This window comes from Mustela erminea, chromosome 10 (genome assembly GCF_009829155.1).
Source record: "Mustela erminea isolate mMusErm1 chromosome 10, mMusErm1.Pri, whole genome shotgun sequence".
In the NCBI taxonomy this organism is placed as follows: domain Eukaryota; kingdom Metazoa; phylum Chordata; class Mammalia; order Carnivora; family Mustelidae; genus Mustela; species Mustela erminea.
Window position 1 is genome coordinate 81,780,891 of NC_045623.1, and position 24,951 is coordinate 81,805,841.

Consider the following 24,951-nt stretch of genomic DNA (forward strand, 5'->3'; position numbering starts at 1 on the left):
GATTTTTGTCCAAGACTGTCAAGATCAAGCACAACACAGCTCTAGGGTGGCCGTGGCCCTCTGTCCCCCCTCCATGTGGTCTGTGTCCTTTAGACCGCTCCATGCTGGCAGCAGGAGAGCTGGACACCGCTGCCCGAGAGCTGGAGTCCGCGAAGCGTGGGCAGGGCCCCAGACTCCCTGCAGGGCGGTTGTGGCATGGTCCCGGGCTGTCTGTCTTGCAGACTCACCTGGCCTGGCCTGTGTCTGTCCAGCACCAGGGGTCCATGCCTTGACCAAGGCCTTTCTCTACCACTGGGATAGTCTGCTTTACACCTGGACACATAGAAGGAGAGAGGAAGGGAGGGAGCCACAGAAGGCAGGGAGCTGGGACTTGGGGGAAGAAGATAACCCTACATGCCTAAAACCGGAGGCAGAAACAAGGGTGAACTGCCGGCAGGTCCAGCCCTGGGTGCCCCATTCCAGTCACATCCGGGGAAGAGATGGTCCCAGCCAGCCGGTGCTCTGTCTACACCTCTGTCACTGGCTGGACGTCATCTTCTCCCAGGAATGGAGACTGAGTATCGCTAGGTCAGCCTCCACTAGCTCCTACCGTTGTGCAAGATGGTGACAGTCCTTTGCAGCTGCAAGCCATTAACCCAAGACCATCACTAACTTCGGGGACACCTTCTTTACTGTCCAGCGTCCAGTCCGCTTCTGTTCTCTCCTGTGGCCTGGGGGTTAGAATCCAGACCTTCCAGCTCCCAGATGGCAGGGGCGCCCTCACCTGACTGCTCCAAACCACCTCCCCATCTGTAAAATGGGCCCCCGTTGCGCTGTCCACCTCAGGATGCAGTGAGGAGCCGGGCCCCTTATATTACTTGATGACCAAGAGGCTCCTTCTAGAGCTGGGTGGTTTGAGCATGAGAAACAGGTCCACCCCCTAGGAATTTAGCCTATTGAAATCACCACTGAGCCCACGTTATAATGCCCCCAAATCTAGAAAGTCTCTCCTCCGAGGATAGGGCCGCCCGTCAGCATGGGTGCCCATGGAGGGGTCCCCAGGGCTCTTTCTTCCAGCACAGTGTGCGACAGTGGGGACAGGGACAGACCAAACCCCGCAACAGAGGAGTGGTTGAAAACTACCTCTGAAGTAGTTGCAGAGAGCAAGGAGATCCGGAAGAACCGCTCTGGAAAGAGGCTGGTGACTTAGTAAGAGGAAAGTCCCAAGTTCTAGGTAGCACTACAGCATGATATTTTCTTGTGTTTAAACACGATCACAGGTATCATTTTCACTGGGTCTCCCCCTCCCCCAGCCTCCCAGTGTGCTCAGGGCTGAGGCTCTCCTTGCCCCATGAAAACTCGGCCTGGGGTCTGTCACTTTTTGGCTCATATCCAGGTCACAGAAACCCCAGGGGTCTCTCTAATCACAAACACTGTTTCCATTCAGAAATGAGAAGGTTGAGTTCAGTAGAGTCCTCAACATTTCTGCCTTTGATCGCACATCAGACCTCTTACCTGGCCTGGCCCACTCAGGGGCCCACTTCAGCAGGACCTGTCCCATGGTCTCCCCTGTCGCAGTCCCGTTGCCCTTCTCAGACAGGACACAGGGTAGAGCTGGGCTGCATCTCTCTGCTGCTTGGGCCCATCTGGTCCAGGGAAACTCTGTGAGCCTGGGGTCCTCCCACCTGGCTGTGTCTGGGCATGCAGGGACCAGTACCCTACGACAGGGACTCCCCCTCCTGCGTGCACCTGGGAGGCACGCATCAGCCCAACCCCTGCCCTCCGGACCCCTAGGCGGGGCCCACCTCGTTACAGAGCCGCCCACCAGCTCCCTCAGCAGTCCCACGGACACTCCTCTCCCAGGACGTCACGTGGGGAATGTGGGGACCACCAAAATTCACGGCTCTCCTGAGGCTTTCTCCAGAAGCTTCCCGTAGCAGCCTCCGCCTCTCCTCTCTTCAGCCTTTATCTCTTGCCTATGGATTTGCAGAGCCTCGAGCCAGTTCGTGGTCATTCCCTTTGAATATCCCCGTCTTGGTTGGAAGCCTCACTTTAAAATTTCATATGTGTAGAATCTTCCCACTTTGTGAAAACAAAATTCTTCTCACGCGGGCTTTGGTGATCAATGTATAATTTTTTAAAGCTTTTTAAAGGGGGATGGAAGAGTCACAACATCACACTTAAAGTGTTATCATACGTTAAAAAAACAAAACAAAATTCCACTGGACATGCCTCTCCTTCTGGGCATCTCATGTCAGCATCCTACCCCACACCAGCCACGCCAGCCACGTCAGCCATGCCGGCCACGTGGGCCTCTTGGGGGGCTCTCTCCAGGGTCTCCCCGTCTCCCCCAGAGCACTCTAGCTTCCTCCAGCTTCCATATCCCCACCTGGAATTCAGGCAGCAAACAAAGATCCCTCCGGTTATCAGGACTTCTCTTCCTTAGAAGTCAGTGGGGGGCTTTAAGGAACCATCTTTCCCTGTCATACAGGTATTTGTATATTCAGAGAGAAAAATCAGAACAATTACGAAACACGTTGTTCTCATCGGGGGTGGATCCTGGAGTACTTTTGTTTTTTCACTGTATTCTTCTATACTGCTGGAATATTTTATGAAGCGTATGTTTTGCTTTTTTTTTTTTTCCATTTTAAGTATACAAGTAATTGAAAAGCCCGTTCTCATTTTTAAAAAATTCTTCTAATCCACCTAAAGCAACAGGCTGCCCAGAAATTCCTGCCGCCCTCCTAACTCCCTTCCCCAGAGGCAAACGCTGATATTTTTTAAATTAGGACTCTTTCCAGACTCTTCCAACGTATTTGTATACGCATGTATCTAAAGAGACCTAGCACTTTATCTTTAGGAATCTATTTATATAAATGTGATCATATCATTCTTATCTTTTATCACTTTTTTTTTTTTTTTTTTTAAGCAAACAGTATGGGTGGAAAATCTTTCGCTGTCAGGACCTCCGGACATCTCTCATCCTCCTGTGTGAGCCGTGTGACATTGCAGAACACGCTTCTGACGGAGTTTACTTAATCATTTTGTTGTTGAAGGACATGTAGGCTGTTTCCAGTTTTTCGCTATTACAAACAATGCTTTGATAAACACCCTCGCGCTTCGCTTTATGCTCCTGTACGGGCGTTTTTTCTAGGCTGGATAATGAGTCTCAGAATTGCTAGGTTGAAGGGCATGCGCGCTTTTAATTTTAAGAGATGCTGCTGAATTACTTTTACAACCAGAAAAGGGCACTAACAATAAAGAACAAGAAGCAAAATGGCCCTGATTTTCCATTCCCTGCCTCCCCAGCAGAGCACTGAGTAAATTGATGCTGAAGTGACGGCCCAGCGATGTTGGCTAAGCAGGCAGCGCCCCGTGGCATGGGCGCCCCTTCCCTCCTGCCCCCTCCCCCCCCCCCCCCGCAGCTCTGCCCCACCGCTCCCCTCTTCCTGTTGCAGGTTCAGCCCTTACGAGTGGTACGATGCTCATCCCTGCAATCCCGGCTCCGAGGTGGTAGAAAACAACTTCACTCTGCTGAACAGCTTCTGGTTCGGGATGGGGTCCTTGATGCAGCAAGGTGGGTGCCCTCTCTCCCCAGGGATCCCCTCTCCGGAGCGTGGGGGTGCCTCCTTTCCTGAGTCGGCAGAGCCTACCCAGCCTCCAGGACAGCCTCAGACCTGCGGAGCTGCCAGAGGGTTGGAGACACCTGGGAACTTGGGTGTGTACCCTTGTCCCAGGTCCCTGTCCTCCACCAGGCCTGGGGCTGGACTGGCTCAGAGTCTGAGGCGAAAACAGAGAAGCCGTCCCACCTGTGCAGAGCAGGGCTCTATCCCTAACCTCTCCTGCTACAGCTGCGGTGCTTGCTGGAGCCAACCCCACTGTTGGCCCCATCACCTTAGATGCCAGCTGGGTCAGGCTGATCAGAGGAAGGGGGAGACTGGAGGCAGGGAGGCTGGGTGGGAGGCTGTTGCAGAAGTGAGAGGGTGAGACCTGAACGGGGGTCGTGGCCATGGGGGTAAAGGACAGAGATGGACTACAAGAGCTTCAGGGTGTAGCAGGAGCAGGACTCGGTGACCCTCTGGCCATGGGGAGCGTGGGAGCGAGAAGGGTCATGTTTAAGGGGATAGGTGCTTCAGGGATGGTATGCACAGAAGGAGAGTGCTGTCTTACAACCTCCAGAGGGAGGGCAGGTATATTGCACCTGCCCCTGACCAGTTGGCCTGCCCTTTGGCCCGATCCGCAGCTGCTCAAATGTCTCAGGGAGCAGAGCACCTGCACTGGGTGCAGAGACACCATGGGCTGAAGGACAGGTACCAGGAGAGGAGACCTCCGCCCAGGGAGGACCCTCCCTCCCTAGCCTTGCTGAGCAGGAGCCACAAGCTCATTGTTTCTGCCTGTCGAGTCACATGTCCAGAGCCTCTTAACTTGGGGAGGGGAATGGGGACGGAACCAAAGTCTCTGCCTCTATTAGGATCCCGCTAAGGGGCAGTGGGTGACAAGGGGGCAAGGAAGGGAAGGGGAGCCAGGAGCCACAGAACACCCTGTCCCTCACTCACCTGTGTGTGTTCTCAAGGCCCAGTCCAAACCCTGGCCCTCAGTAGACATCCATCAGCAAATGCCAAACAAATGCTATTATCCCAGCGTGTCCTGAGTGACCACTACATCCCAAGCCCTGGGCTGGGCGCTTGAATGAAGGAGGAAGAGGAGAGAGAAAGAGAGAGATGCCCCCAATTCAAGCAATCTCCCAGCCATGACAGAGGCCAGGGCAGGAGCCTGGGTAGGGGTCCAGCAGAGGCTAGCACAGTCCACCAGGCCAACAAGTCATTCTCCCCTGCGGGGGTGGGGGGACAGCTCTAGCCCTAGCTTGGAGGAATCTGGGAGGTAGCAGGGGGTAGTGGGGCAGATAGATGAGGTTGCATGTGGTTGGGAGGGAGGGGACCCTGAGGAGCCTCCATGGTCTCCAGAGCTGGGAAGCGACAGGCAGCTTTCAACGGAAGTGTTCTTTCTGTCCCCTCTACTAATGAGTGTCCCGAAGCCTCACCTTGCTTCTTCGTACATTTTCCTTTTTCAGTGACAGTAGGGAAAGACCTGACAGCCCCCCAGTGCAGAAATTGCTTCTCCTCGCCCTCCTCCAGCTGCTATATTCAAAGCCCCGGCCCCTGATGTATTCCCCCATGAGGTTTTGATTAGGAGGGAGAAAAATAGTTCTGTATTTGAAAAACTCTCTCCTTTGAGTGATTTCTTTGAGGGAAAAAAAAAAATCATCCATATCAAAGCAGACACTTTTCAGATTGCAGGTCCAAATATTCTGGAAAGTTCAGGAGTCACTTGCTATTTAAATCTCTTGAAAGCCGCCTAGTTAATTACTTCAGTTAGGAGGTTTCATCTAAATTGTGCTCCACACCCAAGGTCGGGGAGGAAGAGGGATCTGTTTCGGCGACGAGCTTCAAAAAATGTTGATTTTTCTCCCCTTGTAAAGCACCAGCAGGCAGTCTTGTGTTTGTATACCGCCTGTGTTTGCAACACACTTTCTCCTCCAATTATGCCGTGGCAGCCTCACGGTATTTGTGTGAGGCTGGGACAGAGGAAGGACGACTCTCCGGGCTTTGTGGGGTCCCAGAGAGGGAGAGCATCTGGTGCGATCACAGAGGGCTGGGAGCAGAAATCCCTCCAGAGCCCCATGGTTTCGACCCCCCTGCGTTCTGAACCGCGGGTGACCGGGGCTGACCAGCCTGTGAAACACATGCACGTGTGTGGTCCTAGAGCAGTGGTTTTTCCATTTCAGCCTGCATCAGAACCACCTAGAGGGCTTCCCAAACCCAGATTGCTGGGCCCCACCCCTCAAGGGACCAGTTCAGGGAGGCCCGGGAGGGGGCCTGAGAAGGTGCATTGTTAACAAGATCCCAGGCACTGCAGCCCTAGACCACATCAGGGACCATCTGCCTTTTCCATTCTCCCAGGGTCGGAACTGATGCCCAAAGCCCTATCAACCCGCATCATCGGGGGCATCTGGTGGTTCTTCACACTCATCATCATCTCGTCCTACACGGCCAACCTGGCTGCGTTTCTGACCGTGGAGCGCATGGAATCACCCATCGACTCTGCTGATGACCTGGCCAAGCAAACCAAAATCGAGTATGGGGCTGTGAAGGATGGGGCCACCATGACCTTCTTCAAGGTGAGAGCTTCTCCCTCCCTTGCAGTGCCCCAAGCTGACCCTCCCATGCCCTTTGCTGTCCACCCCTCATTTCACAGCCTCAATGGGTCAGGAATCCCCAGGGCTCAGGCCATCCCTCCCTGTTTGAGACCAATTGGCTTTAGAGAGCTTTGATGAGGATGTGGCCACCTGAGTTGGTCCCAGCACAAATCTTCATACCTGGGACAGGCAGGGTAAGTGTGCTGTTTTCTTCAATCCTTAGGGGAGGACAGGTGGAAAGATGAGACTGGAAAAGAAGGAAGGGGAAGCATGGCCCAGACACACAGACAGGTGTGGGAGCCAGGGGGCTCTCTGCCCTTGGCTTAAGGTCTCAGTGGCATCTGTGTCCCAAGAGCCTGACCTGCCCTTGGCCAGGAGCTCTCCACCACTGAGAGGGCAGCAGGGGGCACATCCTTCAAGGAAGGGAGGAGGTTAAAACTTAAACAAGCATTTAAGAGCATTTCTTCACATGTTACGCTCTTGGACTGCTGATGTCTGGATAAAGACCCCGTCACCTGCTCAGGTCAGTTTCAACGAGGATCTGGCCATGGCTTTCTTGCTCCTCCTGCTTTATAGTGTCCTGACTCAGGTCCCCAAGGTTTTCCACCTGCTAGCGTAGCTAAGGTTAAGGAGACTGACAGAACCTGAGAACTGGTAAATGTCCTTCTGGAAATGAAAGTAAAAATCACAAGAGCCATCACCAAGAGCTCACAGTGGCCCATACTCCTAGCTTGGCCTCACTGAATCTTCATGACCAGTCCTGTGAGGTACGCACTATGATTATTTCCACGTGACACATTTGGGAACTGAGGCTCGGAGTGATGAAGCAGACTGTCCCAAGCACTCACAGCTGAAAGGCCCAGGCCTGCTTTCCCCCAAAACCCCATGTTCTAGGCCACGGTTCTCAGACTTGAATGTGCATCCTAATCGCCTGGGAAGCTTGGGAAAACCCAGATTCCTGGGCCCCACCTTCCGGGTTTCAGGTTTAGTAGGTCTGGGACAGGGCCAAGAAAGCAAGTTTCTAGGGAGTTCCCAGGTGCTGCTGCTGCTGCTGCTGCTGCTGGTCCCAGGGCCACCCTGAGAACCTCGGCTCTCATGGTTTCTCTGAAATGGTCAGGATTCAGGAACTTGGGGGCTGTGGGTCCTTTCATCCCTTTATTTATTTATTAGTCACTTGGAAGCCTGGGCCCTGGTTCTGAACCCCCAGCTCTGGTCTCCTTCCAGGCTAAGCCTCGGAGGGATGGACTGAGCCTCCAGCCGGGCCTGATGGAGGAGAGGGGAGAGGAGAGGTCCTCCCTCCTGCACACCAGAGCCCCACCAGCATTCTCCCCTCCCCTGTAACCCTCCTGGAGGGTGGAAGCAGATGTTTAGTGAAGAGGAGAGAGAGAGGAAAGGGGCACCCCTCCTATGACATTGCTGCTGCCACTGAGAAGTAGCCAATGTGGCCTTCCCGAGAGGTCACTGTCATGCATTTGGGGCGGATAGAAGCATTATCACGGGCACGGTAGGAGCTCTCCGGGACCCTGGGTGTGTGTTCATGTGAGCAGTTTGTCAGTATGTGTATGGACGTGTGTGTGTATGTCACAGGACAGAATCCACAGAAACATGCATTTAGGTGTGTATGTGTACACACAGGGACCCGTGGGCAAAGTCTGTCTGGCGGGGGGGGGGGTGTCTTTGTGCTTGGACAGGAGTATTTGCAAAAATCTATATGTGTGCCAGCAAGCATGTGTGTGTGGGTGTCTCTGTGCTCTGGGTATATAGGTATATGCCTCTGAGTGTACACAGGTTAAATGCATGTGTGCATGGAGACTGTATGTGTGTCTATCTGCCTGAATGTCCCCATGGGTGTATCTAGACAAGTGAACATGGGGGGATGGGCATCCGTGGGTGTCGTAGCCCATGCATGTATATGTGTAATAGCGTGTGTGTGTGTGTGTGTGTGTGATGGCCCGTGCATGCATGTGTTTGCAGGTGTGATGGTTCAGTTCGTGTGTGTGTGCGTGTACGCTGGTGCGAGTGTGACTGCTCATGCCTGTCCCCAGGCTGTGGCCCAGCCCTTTGACTGAGCCAGAGCATCTCATGCATTACACATGAGTCCATCTCAAGGCAGGGCTCCCGATCAAAGGGAAGCAGCATAAATAAGCCCAGTGCAGGCTCATTGCCGCGGATTGGATGCCCTTGCCTCCCTCCACGCTAAGATGCTCAGATTGGCTTCCAGGAGCCTGCTTCCAGCTCCCCACCGAGCTGCTGTCCTCGGTATCAGGCAGCACCTCCAGCAGGCTGCTCCGCCCTCACGCGCCTTCCCTGCAAACAGTGCAGCAAAGAGGGCAGAGGAGGGACACGGTTGCTGTCACCCAGCTGGGATGTGGGGGCACCAGGGCCCCTGCTCACAAGGGCTCCTGGCCAGAATCAGCCACTCCGCATCCCTCTGCAGAACCAACCCCCACTTTCTGGCTCTCCCAATCAGCAGTTAATTTTCCTAGAAGTCTGGCCACATTGTCTCCTGCTTGAATTCAAGTGAAGTTCTTCTAGGCCAGGTTCCCTTTCAGGGACCGCAGCAATGGGACTGCTTCATAAGCAGAGAGGGGCTTTAATTTGGGGATACCTCAGATCATGAGCTACAAGTGTGGCACCTGCCCAGAAGTTCCCTGGATGAGCTTCCTTCCTCCCCACTCTCCCAGCCCCGGTCCTCCATAGCTGGGCTTTCTAGTCATACCTCCCCCTTCCACTCCCCAGCCCTCTCCCCAGTGAGGTGGTAGCCTCCTCATTATCATTTTCTAATTAGAGCTAGAAGAAAACCTGAGGTTAACCTGGAGAAACAGAGAAGGTGGGTGATCTGCCCATGATCACACAGCAGATCAGTGGTGGAAGCATGATGCAAGGGCAGATAATTCCGTGTGCACACGCAGCATCCTTCCACACACCCACTCTAGGGTCTCTGGAAAGCTAGTCCTCCCCACTGCCGCCTGTGAGTGGATATGGCACTGGGGTTGAACAGGGATCAGCTTCAGAAGTAGCCACAGGATGTCCGGGAGACATTGGCCAGGTCAACGGTAATAGTAATATTTGTCTAGCACTGACTCGGGGCCAGCCACGTTCGGGCACTCGACCCGCATTCACGCATCTTATCCTCACAACATTGGTTGGTAGAGACCGTTATTATCATTCATCTCCACTCGACACCTGAGGAAGGTGGGATCCGAAGGGACCTCACTTCCCATGGACTTGCCTGCCATCGACAGCTTGTGAAATGCAGAGCTGGAATTCGAACCCCCGCCATCTAGCACCGGTGCCCATGCTCTCTGTCCCTGTGTGCCTGTGGCTTCTGGAAGGAGTCAACCACGGTCCGGGAGTCGGTGGGGGAAAAGCCAAGCCACACAGCCAGTTGCACTGTCGCCCCAATCCAAGCGGTCCTGCCGCCTAGGACGTAGCCGCTCGAGGGATTCACGTCCAGTGGCCACCTTTTCTGAATCAAAGGATGAACCAAGAGGTGGGAGGAGCCAAGGGGAGCAGATGCAGGAGGTACATTAAGGACAGGAAGTGAGCAGGCCGAGTCCTGGGCATCCTGGAGGGCATGGCAGGGTACCTCGATCCTGTGGTTAGCGTGTGTTCCTGGCTAGGCTGCGGCCCCTCAGGCAGAGCCCCTGGCTGAGAGGAGAACTCAAGGGAGAGAACCCACTCCATCCAGAGGCAGCAGCGGGAAGGGGAGTGTCAGGCTCAGAGGAGGGCGGGCATGAGGGTGGGGGGGACCAGAGCCCTCATGCCCACCCTGCAGCCTGGGAGATGCACAACGTCAGGGGCACCGGTGCTCCAAAAGAAATTTCATTTGAAGAGTTGTCAGGGAGCAGCAGACATCACAAACAGCGTCTCCTGTGCTGTCCTCCCTCCGTCTGAGAAGATAAAAATTAATTAGGAGATGAAAAAGGAAGTCTTTGAAAGCACTGTTTGGCTGTAAAAATATGTAGGCAAAATGTAAAGGAGAACATTGGGGAAGCGTGTTCAGTGGGCAGCTTTGAAGGGAGAGGCTGTCGGAGGATGGCTTCTCCAAGGATTTAGCCCCCTTCTGTGTTGCAGTGGGGGTGGGGGCCCAATACAGTGGGAGGGACTGTGGATGAGGGAGCCCCGCTCAGGGAAGAGACCAGAGCTGGGGCCCAAGAATCCCAGGCTCCCCAGGGCTCCAGCATCATCAAACCCCCCATTCGTAGTGCAACTTTGTCAGGCCCTAACGACAGAGCCTGGAAGATGCCTGGAGAGGGCTTCCAGTCCAACAATCCGCCTTCCAGGTGCTCGGCAGACTCTTGCCTGAGCGGGAAGACTCACCCCATCTCAGCTTCCAGTTTCTCCTGGCACATCGGCTGACCAATCCAGCCTTGGACCCCCCTGACTTCAAGGAGAAGTAGGACCCCCAAAATGCAGGGACTGGGTAAGATTCAGTGCCATGTGGCCTGGCACAGTCAGGTCACACCGGTCTTAAAAGTCAGATCAGGACTTGAGTCCTGGGTGTTGGCTCTGCTGAGTGACTGGGGTAAGTCCCTTTATTTCTCTGAGCCTCAGTTTGTCCCCCTGTATGATACGGATATGGATTCCCACCACACGGCAGTCAGCAAGAGGACTGAGCCCACGGCTGGATGTAAGGTGGTTAGCCCAGTGCCAGGCACACAGGAGCACTCGATTGCCATACCTCTCCAGCTGGTGGACCCAGAAGACTAGGAAGCAGTCTGAACTATTTTCTCCTTTACCCGGTAGTCCCCAGAGGACTTAACTAGAGCACTTTGGAGAGGGACCAACTAGTAGACACCTGGAGAATGTCCCGTCCTCTGAGTCTCTCTAGAGGGAGACCAGGGGCTTTGGGAGGGACCGTGGTGCCTCTCATAGGATGACCGTCTACCTCTGCACAGAACTGAAAACTTAGGAGGAGCCCCGAGATCCTCAGAATAGAAGAGACCCCAAGAGGGCAGGCAGAGGGGCAGGGATAGGTGCAGGGCTGGGCCAGGAGTGAGGGGAAGCAACTGAACATTGAAATGACTGTGGACTTTTCTGTGCCTTCCTATGGAACGGGTCTGACAATAGTACCCACCTCGCAGAGTTATCAAGATGGCAAAGTGGGATAATTCACGTAAACGGCTTAACAGAGTCACAGCCGAGCACCTGACACAGAGTACACACTGTAGGAAGTGTTAACCATTCTTGTTGTTTGTTGTTGAAAGTGGTGATACATAGGCCTGCTCAGCCCCCAGACACGGTTTTGGGGACCATACATTGCTTACATTTTCTTATGTGAGTTGCCAGCATTTTAAAATTGAGAGATTTTTGCATTTTAAAAAATTCACATTTCGAGCTTCTTGAAAATGTGAAGGATCTGGCATCACGGAGCTGCTCTCCCGCTGAGCAACAGTTGTGGAAGCCAAGAGGCAACAGCTTCCCTAGGCTCTCGGAATTCTACTCAGCGCTCTCTCCTTCCATATTTGTGGCGCCCTCCCCAGCCCCTGTCAACACTACCCAGGCATTCGATCCAGGGCATTGTATCATTTAATTTCTGTAGAAACTCTGTCCTGTAGAAATGATTATGCCCAATTTCCAAGTGAGAAAACAGAGCCTTTGAGAGAAATAACAATGCCAGCCACTTGTCCAGTACTTCTTAAGGACAGAGCTCTGTGCTCAGCTAATGCCCATTTTACAGATGCAGAAAATGAGGCTCAGAGATGGGATGTCACTGGCCTGTGGTTGCAGAAGGAGCTGACCTTTGAACGCAGGTTGGCATGACACCAGGGTCCAAGTAGCAGAGCTGACCCCTCTGGCTGCCTCCAGCCCCAGCCTGCAGCCCTCACCTCCAGACTCGCCTGCACGGGCCAGTCCGCAGTACCCACCTGCCCCCGCCATGCACACACACAAGCCTCAAGGGGCACCTGCCAATAGCAGGTGTTACTGCTGGACTGGAGGGTCTGTCCTGGCAAGGTGGGCTGCAAGGGCAGGCAGAGGCAGCAGGCTCAGGGAGGCTGCTGGTCCCCATGGAAATAATCCGAGACATGGTTAACTGCTTGAGTATGTGGATCTGATAAGGCCAAAACCTCCACACCCCGGGATAAGCAAGCCAATTAATTTGAGGAAAAGTCTCCTTTCCACCATGGAAGATACCCAAGGTCTCGCATGGAATCACATTGCCACTGCCTCTCTGCACACGTTCCCTGGGATTCAGCTCCCTTTGAAATTGATATATATTTATATATATACCTATATACATTTTTCTTGTACAGAAATGTTAAATTCGCAAGATTAAGTATCTTCAGTTGGGGAAAATCAATTTACTTCTTTGAGGAGGCTGGAATTGAAAGTCGTGAGCCTGAAACTTACTTTCTTGCCAATTTTACTGATAAAAAAAGCCTCTCCATCCTGGCACGTCGCCCTGTATTGGCTGCTCCAGACGATTCCATTAATTGATTTGGGTGACTGGCCCTGAAGCAATGCTTATTAAGGTTCCCAGTGGAGCTGGGACAGGCAGGATGACGTGGGAGCCGTAGATCTGTGGGACTCCGTTCCCTAGGGTGGTGATTATAGCTCAGTCCAGTGACAGGAACTCAGACCTCTGGTGACTAGGCCTAGGAGTTGGGAGAGGGACCCGAGGCTCCAGGCATGGCCCTGGCTATATCCCTCCCTGTCTCAGACCAGCGCTGCTAGAGGGGAGATTTTCGGGGCTGTGTTCTAGAATCACAGCATCACTGGAAAACAGGAGGGAACTTAAAGGGAAGCAGAGACCATGAGTGGATATGGTTGAACATGGGAGCCCCAAGACACAGAATATGCACTGTCAGTGACCATTCTAGGAATGTGGATTTCAGAGCCACCTGCCTAAAGTTGGTGGAGGTGTGACTTTGTTGGCACTGGAGCTGGGAGAGTAGAACCTCTTGGAATCAGCATCGCAGCCAGCTTCACACTCTTCTGTCAACTGGCCCGAACTCTCTGGTGTTCTTCCGTCTTCCTCATGGCATTGCTTCACCCTCTGGAGGCTTTTATGTGTCTTCCTCAAAGCCCATCAGCCTCCACAGCTCCCCAACCCCCAAAAGAAATTTCTGTCTCTATTTATGGTGGGGTGTTACTGGAAAGAACCTATGTTTTAATGTCAGAACCCTGTTTCTGCTCAACATGCTTGTGTAAAGGAGGAATGGGGTGTTAGGGAAGGATACAGGGAGGAGTTTGCATCCCTTTCTGAGACAGAAGTAGTGGGGCAGGACTTCCTGAGTGGTTCATTATGCCAGTGTTTGAGGTTTACTGATGGATGACTGGCTTCATGGGAGAGTGAGTGGGTAAGATGGGTGAAGTGGCCAAGTGGATGGATGGTTAGGTGACTGATAGAAGGGTAAGAGAACAGATAGATGGGTGGTTGGACGCATGGATGAATGGATGGATAAATAAGTAAAAGGCTAGATGGATAGTTGAGTAGTTAGTTGAGTGAATTAGTGCCTAGGTAGTATATGGGTGAGAACATGGATATGACATATGAGAGGATAGATGGGTGGATGGATGGAGGGAGGAATGGAAGGATAGATGGATGGATGGAGGAATGGGATGGATGGATGGATGGATAAATAAGTAAAAGGCTAGGTGGACAGTTGAGTGGTCAGTTGAATGAATTAGTGTGTAAGTATTGTGTGTAAGTAGTGCATAAGTAGTATGAGGACATGGACATAATGAATGAGAAGATGGACAGATGGATGCACGGATGCGTGCTTGGGTGGATGCTTGGATAGAAGCAGGATCAGGATAGAAGGTTCCTACCACAGTGAGCCTGGGCAGGAACAATCACAAAGTGAGAAAGTTCTGAAGGATAAATGGAGCCAGAGAAGGAGAGTCTGCGTGGATGCATGGTTGGATGGATGGATGGATGGATGGATGGATGGATGGATGGATGGATAAGTAAAAGGCTAGGTGGACAGCTGAGTGGTCAGTTGAATGAATTAGTGTGTAAGTAGTATGTGTAAGTAGTGCACAAGTAGTACGAGAACATGAAAATAATGAATGAGAAGATGGACAGTTGGATGCATGGATGCCTGGTTGGATGGATGCTTGGATAGAAGCAGGAGCAGGATAGAAGGTTCCTACTACAGTGAGTCTGGGCAGGAACAGTCACAGAGGGAGAAGGTTCTGAAGGATAAATGGAGCCAGAGAAGGAGAGTCTGGGTGGATGCATGGATGGATGGATGGATGGATGGATGGATGGATAAGTAAAAGTCTAGGCAGATAGTTGAGTAGTTAGTTGAATGCATTAGTGTGTAGGTAGTATGTGGGTGAGAACATGAACATGATGAGTAAGAAGATGGGTGGATGGATGGTTGGAAGGTTATATGATATGTGCACTTGAAGATGTAAGGGGAGCCCTGATAGTCTCATCAATCCCTAGTTCCCATTGGAGAATTTGGAAGGCAGGAGAGACTGGGATGGAAAAGGGCTCAGGTGCTGGAGCCACCCATAGGGCCATAGTATTTAGTTGTAGTGACCTCGAGGGTTGAGTATCTGAGGAGCGTGCGTCCCTGGCACCAGGGAGTATTGGACTTGGATGATCTGATTAGATGAATCATTGGAATCAATTATCTGAAAAACAATCATTTGGGGGCAGAGAAGTAGCTTGTATGTGTACGTGGGTAAGAGAATATACTAGCTACTCTTGCTGCATAACAGATTACCCAAAACTTAGTGTCTTAAAACAACAGCATTCTGATATCACCGACTGGGATGGGAAGCGGCACTGCTTAGCTGGGTGCTATGCACAGGGTCTGGGACAGGCTGCAGTCAAGGTATTGGCTAAGCCTGTAGTCATCTCAGGGCTCTGCTTCTGAGCTCGCTCACGTGCTTGTGAACAGCATTCAGTTCCTCCTGCATGTTGGACCGCGGGCTTCAGTTCTCTGCTCCCTGTTGACTGGAGGCATGCCCTCTGTTCCTGGCCACGTGGGCCTCTCCACAGGGTGAGTCACAGCACGGCAGCCGGCCGCCATCAGAGCAGCCAGTGAGAAGAGCCAGAGAGTGTGAGCAAGAGCTGCAGTCTCTTGTAACCTCATCTCAGAAGTGACATCTAATCACTCCTAGGGGGCAGTTAAAAGCAAGTCTCTAGACCAGCCCACACTCAAGGGGAGGGATTACATAAGGGCAGGAGTACCAGGCACAGGCATCATTGGAGCAGGATGGAAAATTGGATAGAAGCTTCCTGCATCTAGGCAGGAACAGTCAAAGCATGAGAAAGGCACTGAGGGATAAAAGGAGCCAGGGAAGGAGAGTCTGGACGTCAAAAATTATCTAGAAAATTATCTAGAAAATGTCTGAGGGGTCAGAAAAGCTGGAAATCTAGAATGTTTTTAAGAGCAAGAGTAGCTAGTGGGGGGAGCATGTCTGGGGCTAGAGGAGGAGCTAGGCGGGGAAGAGTAGCTGGCAAGAAAGAGTAGCTGGCAAGCAGAGGTTTGAAGGTAAGAGCTAAAGAGGCAAGAGTAACCGATGGTAGACTAGTTGGACACAGACCTGGCAGAAAGTAGGATGAGGACAGGGAGGAGCTGGAAGCATCTGAGCTCTTACAGAACTTCAGCTTTGAGGCAGATAAATTTGCAGGTAGGACAGTAGCTGCTTGTCTGTGAAGGTGCCCCAGACCCAGAGGAGGCATCATTGGCCCTTGATGGATTCTGGGTTCTGATAAAATTCCAACTGGGATCTTGCCTGCTGCTTCAGGGCTCCCTGCTCCCCCAGGCATGCCTGGGTCTCCAGGAGCCAGTTTTAGAGAGGACAACCCTTAGCAGAGCTGGGAAGCCCCTGGAGAATAGTTGATACACTTTCCTCCTGGCCACTGCCCCCACCACCTGGACTCCTGGCAGACAGAGCTTCTTCCCCATCCCCTACCCATCCCCCAGCCCTGCACCAGCCTGTTCAACACATCCATGCTGTCACGCACACCGGAGCTGGGCTGGGTGCCAGTCAGACAGGCTGACATCACAGACAGGCACAGCTAGACTTGGAAGCAGCCGGGTACAATGGGGCCTGCAGAGCCACCTGCTCCCTTGGGATCATTGGGAACAGGATCATTCCCTGCTGGGAGCAGGTAGCTGGCTGGCTATCATTTCCAGAGAAATCTCATGAATGCCATGCACCCTCACCTGTCCCTGTCCCAGCCCTAACACCTCTGAGTCTCCCCAGCCAGGCAGAACATGCCCAGCAGCCCACCCCCTAAGCCTCATCTTACAGTTCTGCTCATCCAGCAGTGCCCAGCCCAGGATGCTTTGGGGAAAATCACAGTAAGGAGATAAGGGGCCTGCAGACCACGTGCTCTGACAGCCCCCACTTCTCGCCTCTCTTGTTAATGAAGTCCAATAGAGAAAAACCTTTGTCTTCCCTTGGAACACAGTACACGGGATGGGCCCCTCTTTGGTTGAAGTGGGAGTGGGGTCCCAGAACCCACCGAGCTTTGCCTTCATTTACATCCACCTCTCCCTTTCTATGCTCACAGAGTTTTCTGGGAGGCAGTGCAGCTAAGTGGTTGGGAACGTGAGCTCTAGAACCAGATGACCTGGGTTGGAAGCCTAACTTTGCTACTTAGTGTCTGAGTAAACCTTGGGTGAGTGACTTAGCCATGGCTTCAGTTTCCATAAAATGGAGCTAAGGGTAGCCCCCCAGCTGCTATGATTGTTGTGAAGAATCAGGGAGTTAATGAAAATAAAGTTCTTAGAACAGGGCCAGCACATGGAAACCTTTAACAAATGTTAGAGAAAGAGAATGCAATTTTTTTTAAAAAAATCAGTCTGAAAACCACCATGCCTTGGCAAAGAGCCAGGGGTGTCTGAATCCTGGCTTCATCCCTTACCAACTGTGTGTTTTGGGACCTCCCCTCCCAGGCCTGTTTCCACAGCTGAGCCAGGGGTGGCCTTCCCTCCCTCAGAGGGTTGGAGACAGAGATTGGTGACCAGAGCCCTGTTAAGTGGGGTCTGGGGTGCTTGGCACCCCGGTGTCCTCAGTGACCACGTGCATTACCCTTCCCCCTCATGGCCCAGAAATCCAAGATCTCCACCTTTGAGAAGATGTGGGCCTTCATGAGCAGCAAGCCATCGGCACTGGTGAAGAACAATGAGGAGGGCATCCAGAGGACCCTGACGGCCGACTACGCCCTGCTCATGGAGTCCACAACAATCGAGTACGTCACCCAGAGGAACTGCAACCTTACCCAGATCGGGGGCCTCATCGACTCCAAGGGCTACGGCATTGGCACGCCCATGGGTGAGCAAGGGGCTGCGGGAGGGCGGAGAGATTGGGGGACAAAGGACGGCCAGGGCCCCCGCAGCCACTCATGCACACCGTCTCCTGCTCCCTCTCCCAGCTCATCCCACTGAGCCTCAAAAGGTGGCATCTCTTCAATCCAGAGACAAAGGAGTAGAGTCACAACCTTGCGAGATCAGCCTGGGCCTAAGCAGTGGAAATCTGAAGCCAACACAGATATGGGGGGGTCAGTTCAGAAGTCATGCCTGCTCTCTCTGACCTTACCCCTGTTGATGCAGCCCGGACACACAGGGCCCTCCAGGGGCTGATGGAGACAGGGACTCCTAGACAAGACTCCTCACCCCCAATTAGGACCTTGCTCTCACCCAGACCCCATACAAAGATTTAAAGAGGGGCCTGTGGTAGCTATTGGAGAGGTGAGGGAGGGTGGCCGGCGCTGTCCAGGGTTCTGGCAGGGGCACATGCGCAGGGACCGAATGCCCCTGCCAGCCAGACCCCCGCTCCCGCACTCAGGCTCCCCATACCGGGACAAGATCACCATCGCCATCCTGCAGCTGCAGGAGGAAGACAAGCTGCACATCATGAAGGAGAAGTGGTGGAGAGGCAGCGGGTGTCCGGAGGAGGAGAACAAAGAGGCCAGTGCCCTGGGTATCCAGAAGATTGGAGGCATCTTCATCGTCCTGGCCGCCGGGCTGGTCCTGTCCGTGCTGGTGGCTGTGGGCGAGTTTGTGTACAAGCTCCGCAAAACAGCAGAGCGAGAGCAGGTAAGTCTCAAGAACTGGAGCCCCTGTGGGGAAGGGAGGGAGTGGGGAGCACAGGGTGTGAGCCAGGGGCCCACCTCCCAGGCACACGAGGTGTCAGAGCCCACCCTGCCTCTGCTCCAGCACCTCTGCTCCAACTCTGAGCACACATCCCCACCACTGTGGCTCCAGGCCAGGCCAAATTCCCTCCTCTCCAGCTGGCCCATGCCACAGCTTCCACTCTGGTCTTCCTGCCTCATCTACCCCATACGCTCCCCAAACACAGCCAGTGCCCTGATTAACACTTCATTCAAACCATGCCAGTCCCCTGCACAAAACCCTCCAGGGTAATTGTTGAAGCTGGGTGATGGTTACGTGGGGGTTCATTATACAGCTCTCTCTACTTCTGCATATAGTTGGAAATTTCCATAATCAAAAGTTTAAAAAAGAAAGGAATGTTAAGAGGTCTGGCCCAAGCATCCAGACAGTAGAACTCTACTCAACCCATCTGATTAATTCCAGTGTGGTTGAGCGGTGGTTCTGGGTCCTGGTAGCAAATTAGAATCACAGGGAGAGAGTTTTTTAAGTGCTAATGCCCTGGCCTCACTCCCAGAGACCGTTTTAATTGGTCTGTGGCAGAGCCTGGCATTGGTGTCTTAAGAAAGTGTACTTACAGGGTGATTTAAATGTGCACATGAGGGCGCCTGGGTGGCTCAGTCGGTTAAGCGTCTGCCTTCGGCTCAGGTCGTGATCCTGGGGTCCTGGGATCAAGCCCCACATCGGGCTCCCTGCTCAGCGGGGAGCCTGCTTCTCCCTCTCCCTCTGCCTGCTGCTCCCCCTGTTTGTGCTCTCTCTCTCTCTCTGTGTCAAATGAATAAATAAAATCTTTTTTAAAAAATAAAAATTAAAAAAAATCAATGTGCACGTGAGTTGAGGGCCACTGGGCTGGAGGGAGGCACCTCTCACGGAGAAGTCCAAAGGGACACAGGGCCAGGAGGTTGCAGGTGGGCGAGTTTGTCCTATGTGGAGGGGACTGTTCAAAACAGGCACTTTTTCCATCCATCAGAAATGAAATAGGGCCCTTTGTAATAGGTAAGCCAGAGTCAGCAAAGAGTCAGCAAAGATCATTCTTGGTGTCACAGTTCTCACGGGCTTGAGGAAAGGGACACGCTCCTGTCTTGGTGGGAGCCGTCCATGTGAACGTTTCTAGAAGGCAACTTTGCCATGTGGAGAGTCTTAAAACTGGCCACACGTTTTTGACAGTGAATTTCTGCTTTTAGAAAGGCACCCCTTGGAAGTGGCCGAGAACAGATGCAGGTTTACCAACGAGGATATTCACCGAAGTGTTAATGAGCACATGAAAAATGGAGGGGAACACCCCTCTCAGTGTCCAGTAATAAAGAAGGGTTAAAAAAAATTACAATACGTTAAAAAGAGAACAACCAGATTCTCTAGGCATTGCCATCACAATTGGAATGAGCTCCATAATCCACCTAAAAGCCTTCAACAAAATCTGGTCCTGGCCCACTAGTCTGACGTCCTCCTTCCCACACTTCCTTCCTTCACTCTCCTCCAAACACACTGGCCTCCTCTTCGATCCTTCATGCACCAAAAACATTTCAGCCCCAGGCCTTTTGCACATGTTCTTCTGTGCCCCTGCAATGTTCTTCCTCCCTGAGTACCATATTATTAGCATGTTCTGGTCATTCAGGTTTCAGCTGAAATGCCACCTCTCAAGTAGCCATTCCCAATGCCTCTCTATCTCATTCCACTGCTTTATTTTCTTAATAACAGTTACTACGCTCAGAAATGCTTTGTTTGTTCGCATGTTTATTACCTGTCTCTGTCACATCATAGACCATGAGCTCCCTGAGGGCTGGGACCTATCTGCCTTTTCCACGTCTGTATGCCTGACACCTAGGACAGTGCATGGCACATAGTAGGGCCTCAGTAAATATTTTCAGAATGAATAATGGCAGGTGAGGAGGGATGCCATTCTGCGTTGAGTGGGCAGACAAGGGGAAGCTCAGAGGGGAAGTGAGTACGAGGCAGAGCCAGAATTGAGAACTCCCTCGCCCTGCACAGCCTGCACACGGCAGCTGGGTGCTCCTGCTCCAGACTTACTGCGTAAATGAGGCTGTCAGGAGCCCCCACTGCCTTCCAGACAAGCTACAGGACAGCCTCTGGGGATGGGTCTCCTAGGAGCCCCTGCCGTCAGATACCAGCCGGCAAAGCTATATTTTGGTATCCCTTTCTGATACCTGTAGAGACCCAGGCCAGAAGCTGTTGCCACCCAGCTGCCCTGCAGGGAACTTCCTCCCACTAGCACACCTTGAGAAACACACTGGACTGTCCTGTGTGGGAGCGCGGGGAGTCTGCGCTTAATGGGAAGCCCTCCCAGGGGGAAGGTTAGTCATACATTCATCAGGTCTTTCTTAAGCCAGACCCTGGGCCAGGCCTAGTGCTGGGAGCTGGGCTTACAGGAATGAAACTGGCCAGTTTCTGCCCTTAGCATCTAGTGGAGAAAAATCAGACAGGTCACCTCCTCAAACTGTAATGTGCATGCCCATTAGAACCACAGTTTCCTCATCTGTGAAATGGGGACAGGATGCTACTACATGCCCTGTCTACCTTAGTCTCCTAACAAGAACGTAACGCTCTGTAGGCTGCTTCACATACTAGTCATCTTGCATGGGCAGAGGGGGGTGGCCTAAAGGTGAGAGCAAGACAGGCAGCCTTGGCATTAGCCTTGGGAGGAAGGGGAGGAGCTGGCTGGCGTTGCAAGGCCGGGCCTCACCCATGTGCCCCTTGCCCTCCCACCCTGCCCCAGCGTTCCTTCTGCAGCACCGTAGCCGATGAGATCCGTTTCTCCCTTACCTGCCAGCGTCGGGTCAAGCACAAGCCACAGCCTCCCATGATGGTCAAGACTGACGCTGTCATCAACATGCACACATTCAACGACCGCCGGCTTCCGGGCAAGGACAGCATGGCTTGCAGCACATCATTGGCCCCCGTGTTCCCCTAGGCATAGGTGGGGTGGGGACCAAAGGCCTGGGGGCAGGGCAGAGGAAAGCAAGAAGACAGGAAGGCACCTCCCTGTGCCCACACTGGGCTTGGGGGCCAGAGCTGCTGCCTGCCTACTGGGACAGGAGCCCTCTGCCCTTACCTCCCAGGAAACCAGCAGGCCCCTAGGCCAGCTGCTTGGGTCTCACTTGCCTCTTGTTTCTTCTGTGGGTTTCTAAAGCTGCCAGTCGAGACAGCCAAGGCCAAAGGAAGCACATGCCTCTCTCAGGCCAAACTCACCTGCCCCTCAACTCTCCTCAACAGTCAGAAGTTTCTACCATGGCCTTCCAGAGGCCAAAGAAAATGGGAAACAGCTAATATGTTGTCTCCCCCTCCCCCGCAAGCCCAAGCCTCCTGGACCATGGCTGTGAGACCAGAGACACAAACCTTGGGCACCTTAAGGATTGTAGTGTGGCTGCCAGTGGAAGCTGAAGATGGGGCATGGCCACCCCACTTGTCTTGGGCAGAAGAAAGACTTGGTCCCTTAGGGGCTTCTCACATAGCCCTGTCTCTTGGACTTGGCACCATGTGTGGCAGCCTCCATCTTGGCTAAATTGTAGGCAGAGAGCCCCATAGAAGAAAAGAGGTGTCTGGGGTATGGGAGAGAGGAGAACGCTCAAAGGCCGCCATTTTGAATTCTTACAGATGATGTCCCAGTGGCTCCCATTTGTCAAGGAGGTCTTCAGGAGTATAAAGTAGAGGAGTGGTCAGAGCAAATTTTCTATTTTCTGGACAGAGGCTAAAGACTGCTTGAATCTGCCACAAAGGATGACCAGAGATTCGCCAATATTTGAAGCCAGAGGAACAGTGGATTCCATGGAAATCCTGTAGGCCCTTGAGCCATTGGGTCTTATTTTGCCGGTTACTGAGCTGTTTTCTAAACCCTAGTGGCATTTGAGAGCTTGGGTTCTTTGCCATCTACTCATCAACAACTCCCTATTCCTGGCCAGTTGACCTTGACTTCCTTCTGTCACCTTGGAAGGAGAGGAAAAACCAAGATTGAAGTGAAAGTCGTCACCCCTCCTCAAAGAAGGATCCAGGTCCTACTGCACAGGACAATTTGGGGGGTAGATGGGGAAGGCCAGAGGGGCCCTAAAGAACTCTTGGCCTCCTGGACTTACCAGACCTGAAGACGTTCCCCAGAAAGGAAAATTTTTAGGGACAGGATATCAGAGCTCATAGAGGCCCCAAGGATGGGGAAAGAAAAGCTGCCTCCTGGAGAATTAACCAAAGACCCCACATAGAGACACAGGCCATCTAGGTCCTGATCTCTTGTCCAGAGCAGCTTGGACCTAGTGGGGTTTGGGGGTACAGCAAAGAAATAGTACCAGATGAGGTACCAGTGAAGGCCAGACCAGATAAAAATAACCTGTGGGTTCTAGCTAGGTAGAATGGATGCTCTAGAAGTCTGACTAAGATTCTGGAAAAAGAATGAGACATGGAAGGGTTAGGAGCAAAGTGTCCTTAAAGAGAATACGACAGGACCAGCAGGGCTTCCCATAGCCAAGGGCAGAGGGCAGTCTTGGAGCAGCAGAGGGAAGGCTGAAGATGCTGGATGGGAACCCAGAAGACACTTGTATCCCCCTTCCACCTCTCTCCTGTTTCTGCCTGGGGAGTCTGGTTAAGGAAGAGCTACAATTAGATCTCAAGGACCTTCTCAGCTGGGGTGAAGGATAATCTCTAGCTCCCCCACTCCAGGGGCTCCCAAAGCAGGAGAGCGCAGTGGGCTCATGTGATAAATACCATTCCTCCTCCAAACTGTGAGCTGCAGGACCAAACCAGCTGGTTCCCATCCTCCCAGCAGCGCCAACAGGCTGTGTGCTGGGGAGGTGGGAAAAGAGAGCTGGACGCACAGCCTCGCCAACACACTTAATGACAGGAGAAGCCATGTTGTCGTGAGCTTGTGTGTGGGAGTGCATGTGGACGCACTTATGTGTATCTGTGTGTGTGTGAGCTCTGGGAGCTGGGGGTCAGGGACAGATTTGGACATGAAAGAGAGTCCAAGACATGCAATAATAGAAGCCTTTGGATTCTGAGGTGTGTGCACACACGTGTGTGAATTGGGGATGAGGGAGACAAATCTGGACAAGCAGCAGAGCCCCATACACAGAAAAACAGGAGAAGCCATGTCTTACTAGGGTCCTGGGGAGTATACACATGTATACACCCATGAATGAGTGTGTATGCTTATGTGTGCATGTGTGTGTGCGTGCATGCAGGGGTGCACATTTATGCACCAATGGCAGAGGGCGGAGGACAAGAGAAAACCCACAGTGTTGCCAAATGTTTAAAAGAAGAAGCCATGTCATCAAGGGGTCCACGTGTGAGCGTGTGTCTGCATGTGGGGGCGTGTGTCTGCAGTGGAGAGCAAGACGGAGGACAGAACCAGAGAGCTGTGCAGTACAGGTCAGTGCACATGTGCAAGGAGCCATGTGGCACTGGAGTTTTTTGGGGGGAGAGCATGCTTACACATGGGTGTGCAAACTCACCCCTGTGTTCCGGCTCACAGCAGGAGCAGAGATGGACAATCAGGACAGCAGGGAATCGGGGTTTGTTTGCGTATCTGTTGTAGGGAGAGATCATTTGTCACAAGGCTTTGCCGAGACAGGGTGCTTTTGTGTATGACACTCCATGAGCGAGTCGTGTTCATCTGAGGTTGTACATGCACAGAGGCTGATGGGGGAGAAGGAAGTGGCATGGTTTGGGGGAAGATGTTGCATCAGTGGAATGAAGATTAGTGGCAATTGGAGGCACTATTCAAATAGGGTAATCCCCCAACAGGTACTAAAATGATTTTTAGACTTCCAAATGAAAGTGGGGTGGCATACCTGACCTCCCCCCCCATCCACTCAAGCCTTATGTCCATGTGTGTGGCTCATGTTCAAACTCTGGTTGGTGTCCTTGGTTTGCTTTCGAGACCAGCCCAGTGTTCCAAGTACAGTGGAGATTGCTTCTGACCAAACAGGAGCTGTCTCTCTCCCCAGCAGGGGGGAAGGTGTTTGCATCCTGGCAGATCAAGAGGAATTAAAGGCAAAATCAACCATGCCAGCAGGTGCACACCTGAGCTGCGGGGGGTGTGCAGGGGCACGCCCACCACAGTGGCACCGAGGTTGGTTGTGGAATCATCAGAGTTGGTTTCGATGGAACAGAAGATGGGACTCGCCCGAGCAGGTGCTGGATTGTCCTTGTCTGACTCCACATGCCTTCTCTTAACAGAAGATCGCCCCCACCTCTCACCCCCATCTCCCACCTGAAATGCCAGTGCCTCCTCTCAGCCAGCTCAGACTGGCCAAGTTGAGGGGCAACAGTGAGGAGACCCCCCCACACACACACACCCCGCCAGTCACCAAGGCCCTGGGGCTTTCGGACGATGAACCTTCCTCCTCCCCCTCTCCCCTTGACCTGTTACTGGTCTCTCTGCTAAGGACAGATAAGAAAACCCTGACTGCTTGGTCACCATTCAGGTGGCCCCACTCTGCGAGTGTCTCTCAAGAGGAATCAGGCTCTCGTGGGGGGTGAGCTGACTCCGAATCTTGGAGGGGTTGGAGGGTCGCCCCCCACCTCCCAGCCAAGACGGTCTCAACTAGAAGAGCACATCCTGGCCCCTCCCCAACACACTTGCAGACAGAAGTGCTGGCCGAGGATGGGGAAGGGTCTGTTAGGGTTGGAAGAAGGTTCCACACAGGGAGAAGCCCCTGCGCTCCTTACCCTGGAGGGGAGCATGAG

At 52.9% G+C, this 24,951-nt stretch overlaps 1 protein-coding gene across 6 annotated transcripts in view; it reads left to right on the top strand.

Annotated features, from left to right (window-relative positions):
* The window catches only part of GRIK3 (glutamate ionotropic receptor kainate type subunit 3), a 222,012-nt gene extending 197,421 nt beyond the window's left edge, over nucleotides 1-24,591 (top strand). Inside the window, exons 12-16 of one of the 6 annotated variants that reach the window (XM_032302639.1) lie at nucleotides 3,438-3,556; nucleotides 5,940-6,157; nucleotides 17,200-17,422; nucleotides 17,936-18,186; nucleotides 20,993-24,591. In XM_032302639.1, the coding sequence (XP_032158530.1) occupies nucleotides 3,438-3,556; nucleotides 5,940-6,157; nucleotides 17,200-17,422; nucleotides 17,936-18,186; nucleotides 20,993-21,187 (1,006 nt within the window). In that variant the 3' untranslated portion in view covers nucleotides 21,188-24,591. The other 5 variants (XM_032302642.1, XM_032302641.1, XM_032302643.1 and 2 more) reach the window with 5 other exon arrangements.
* Nucleotides 24,592-24,951: the final 360 nt, after the last annotated feature.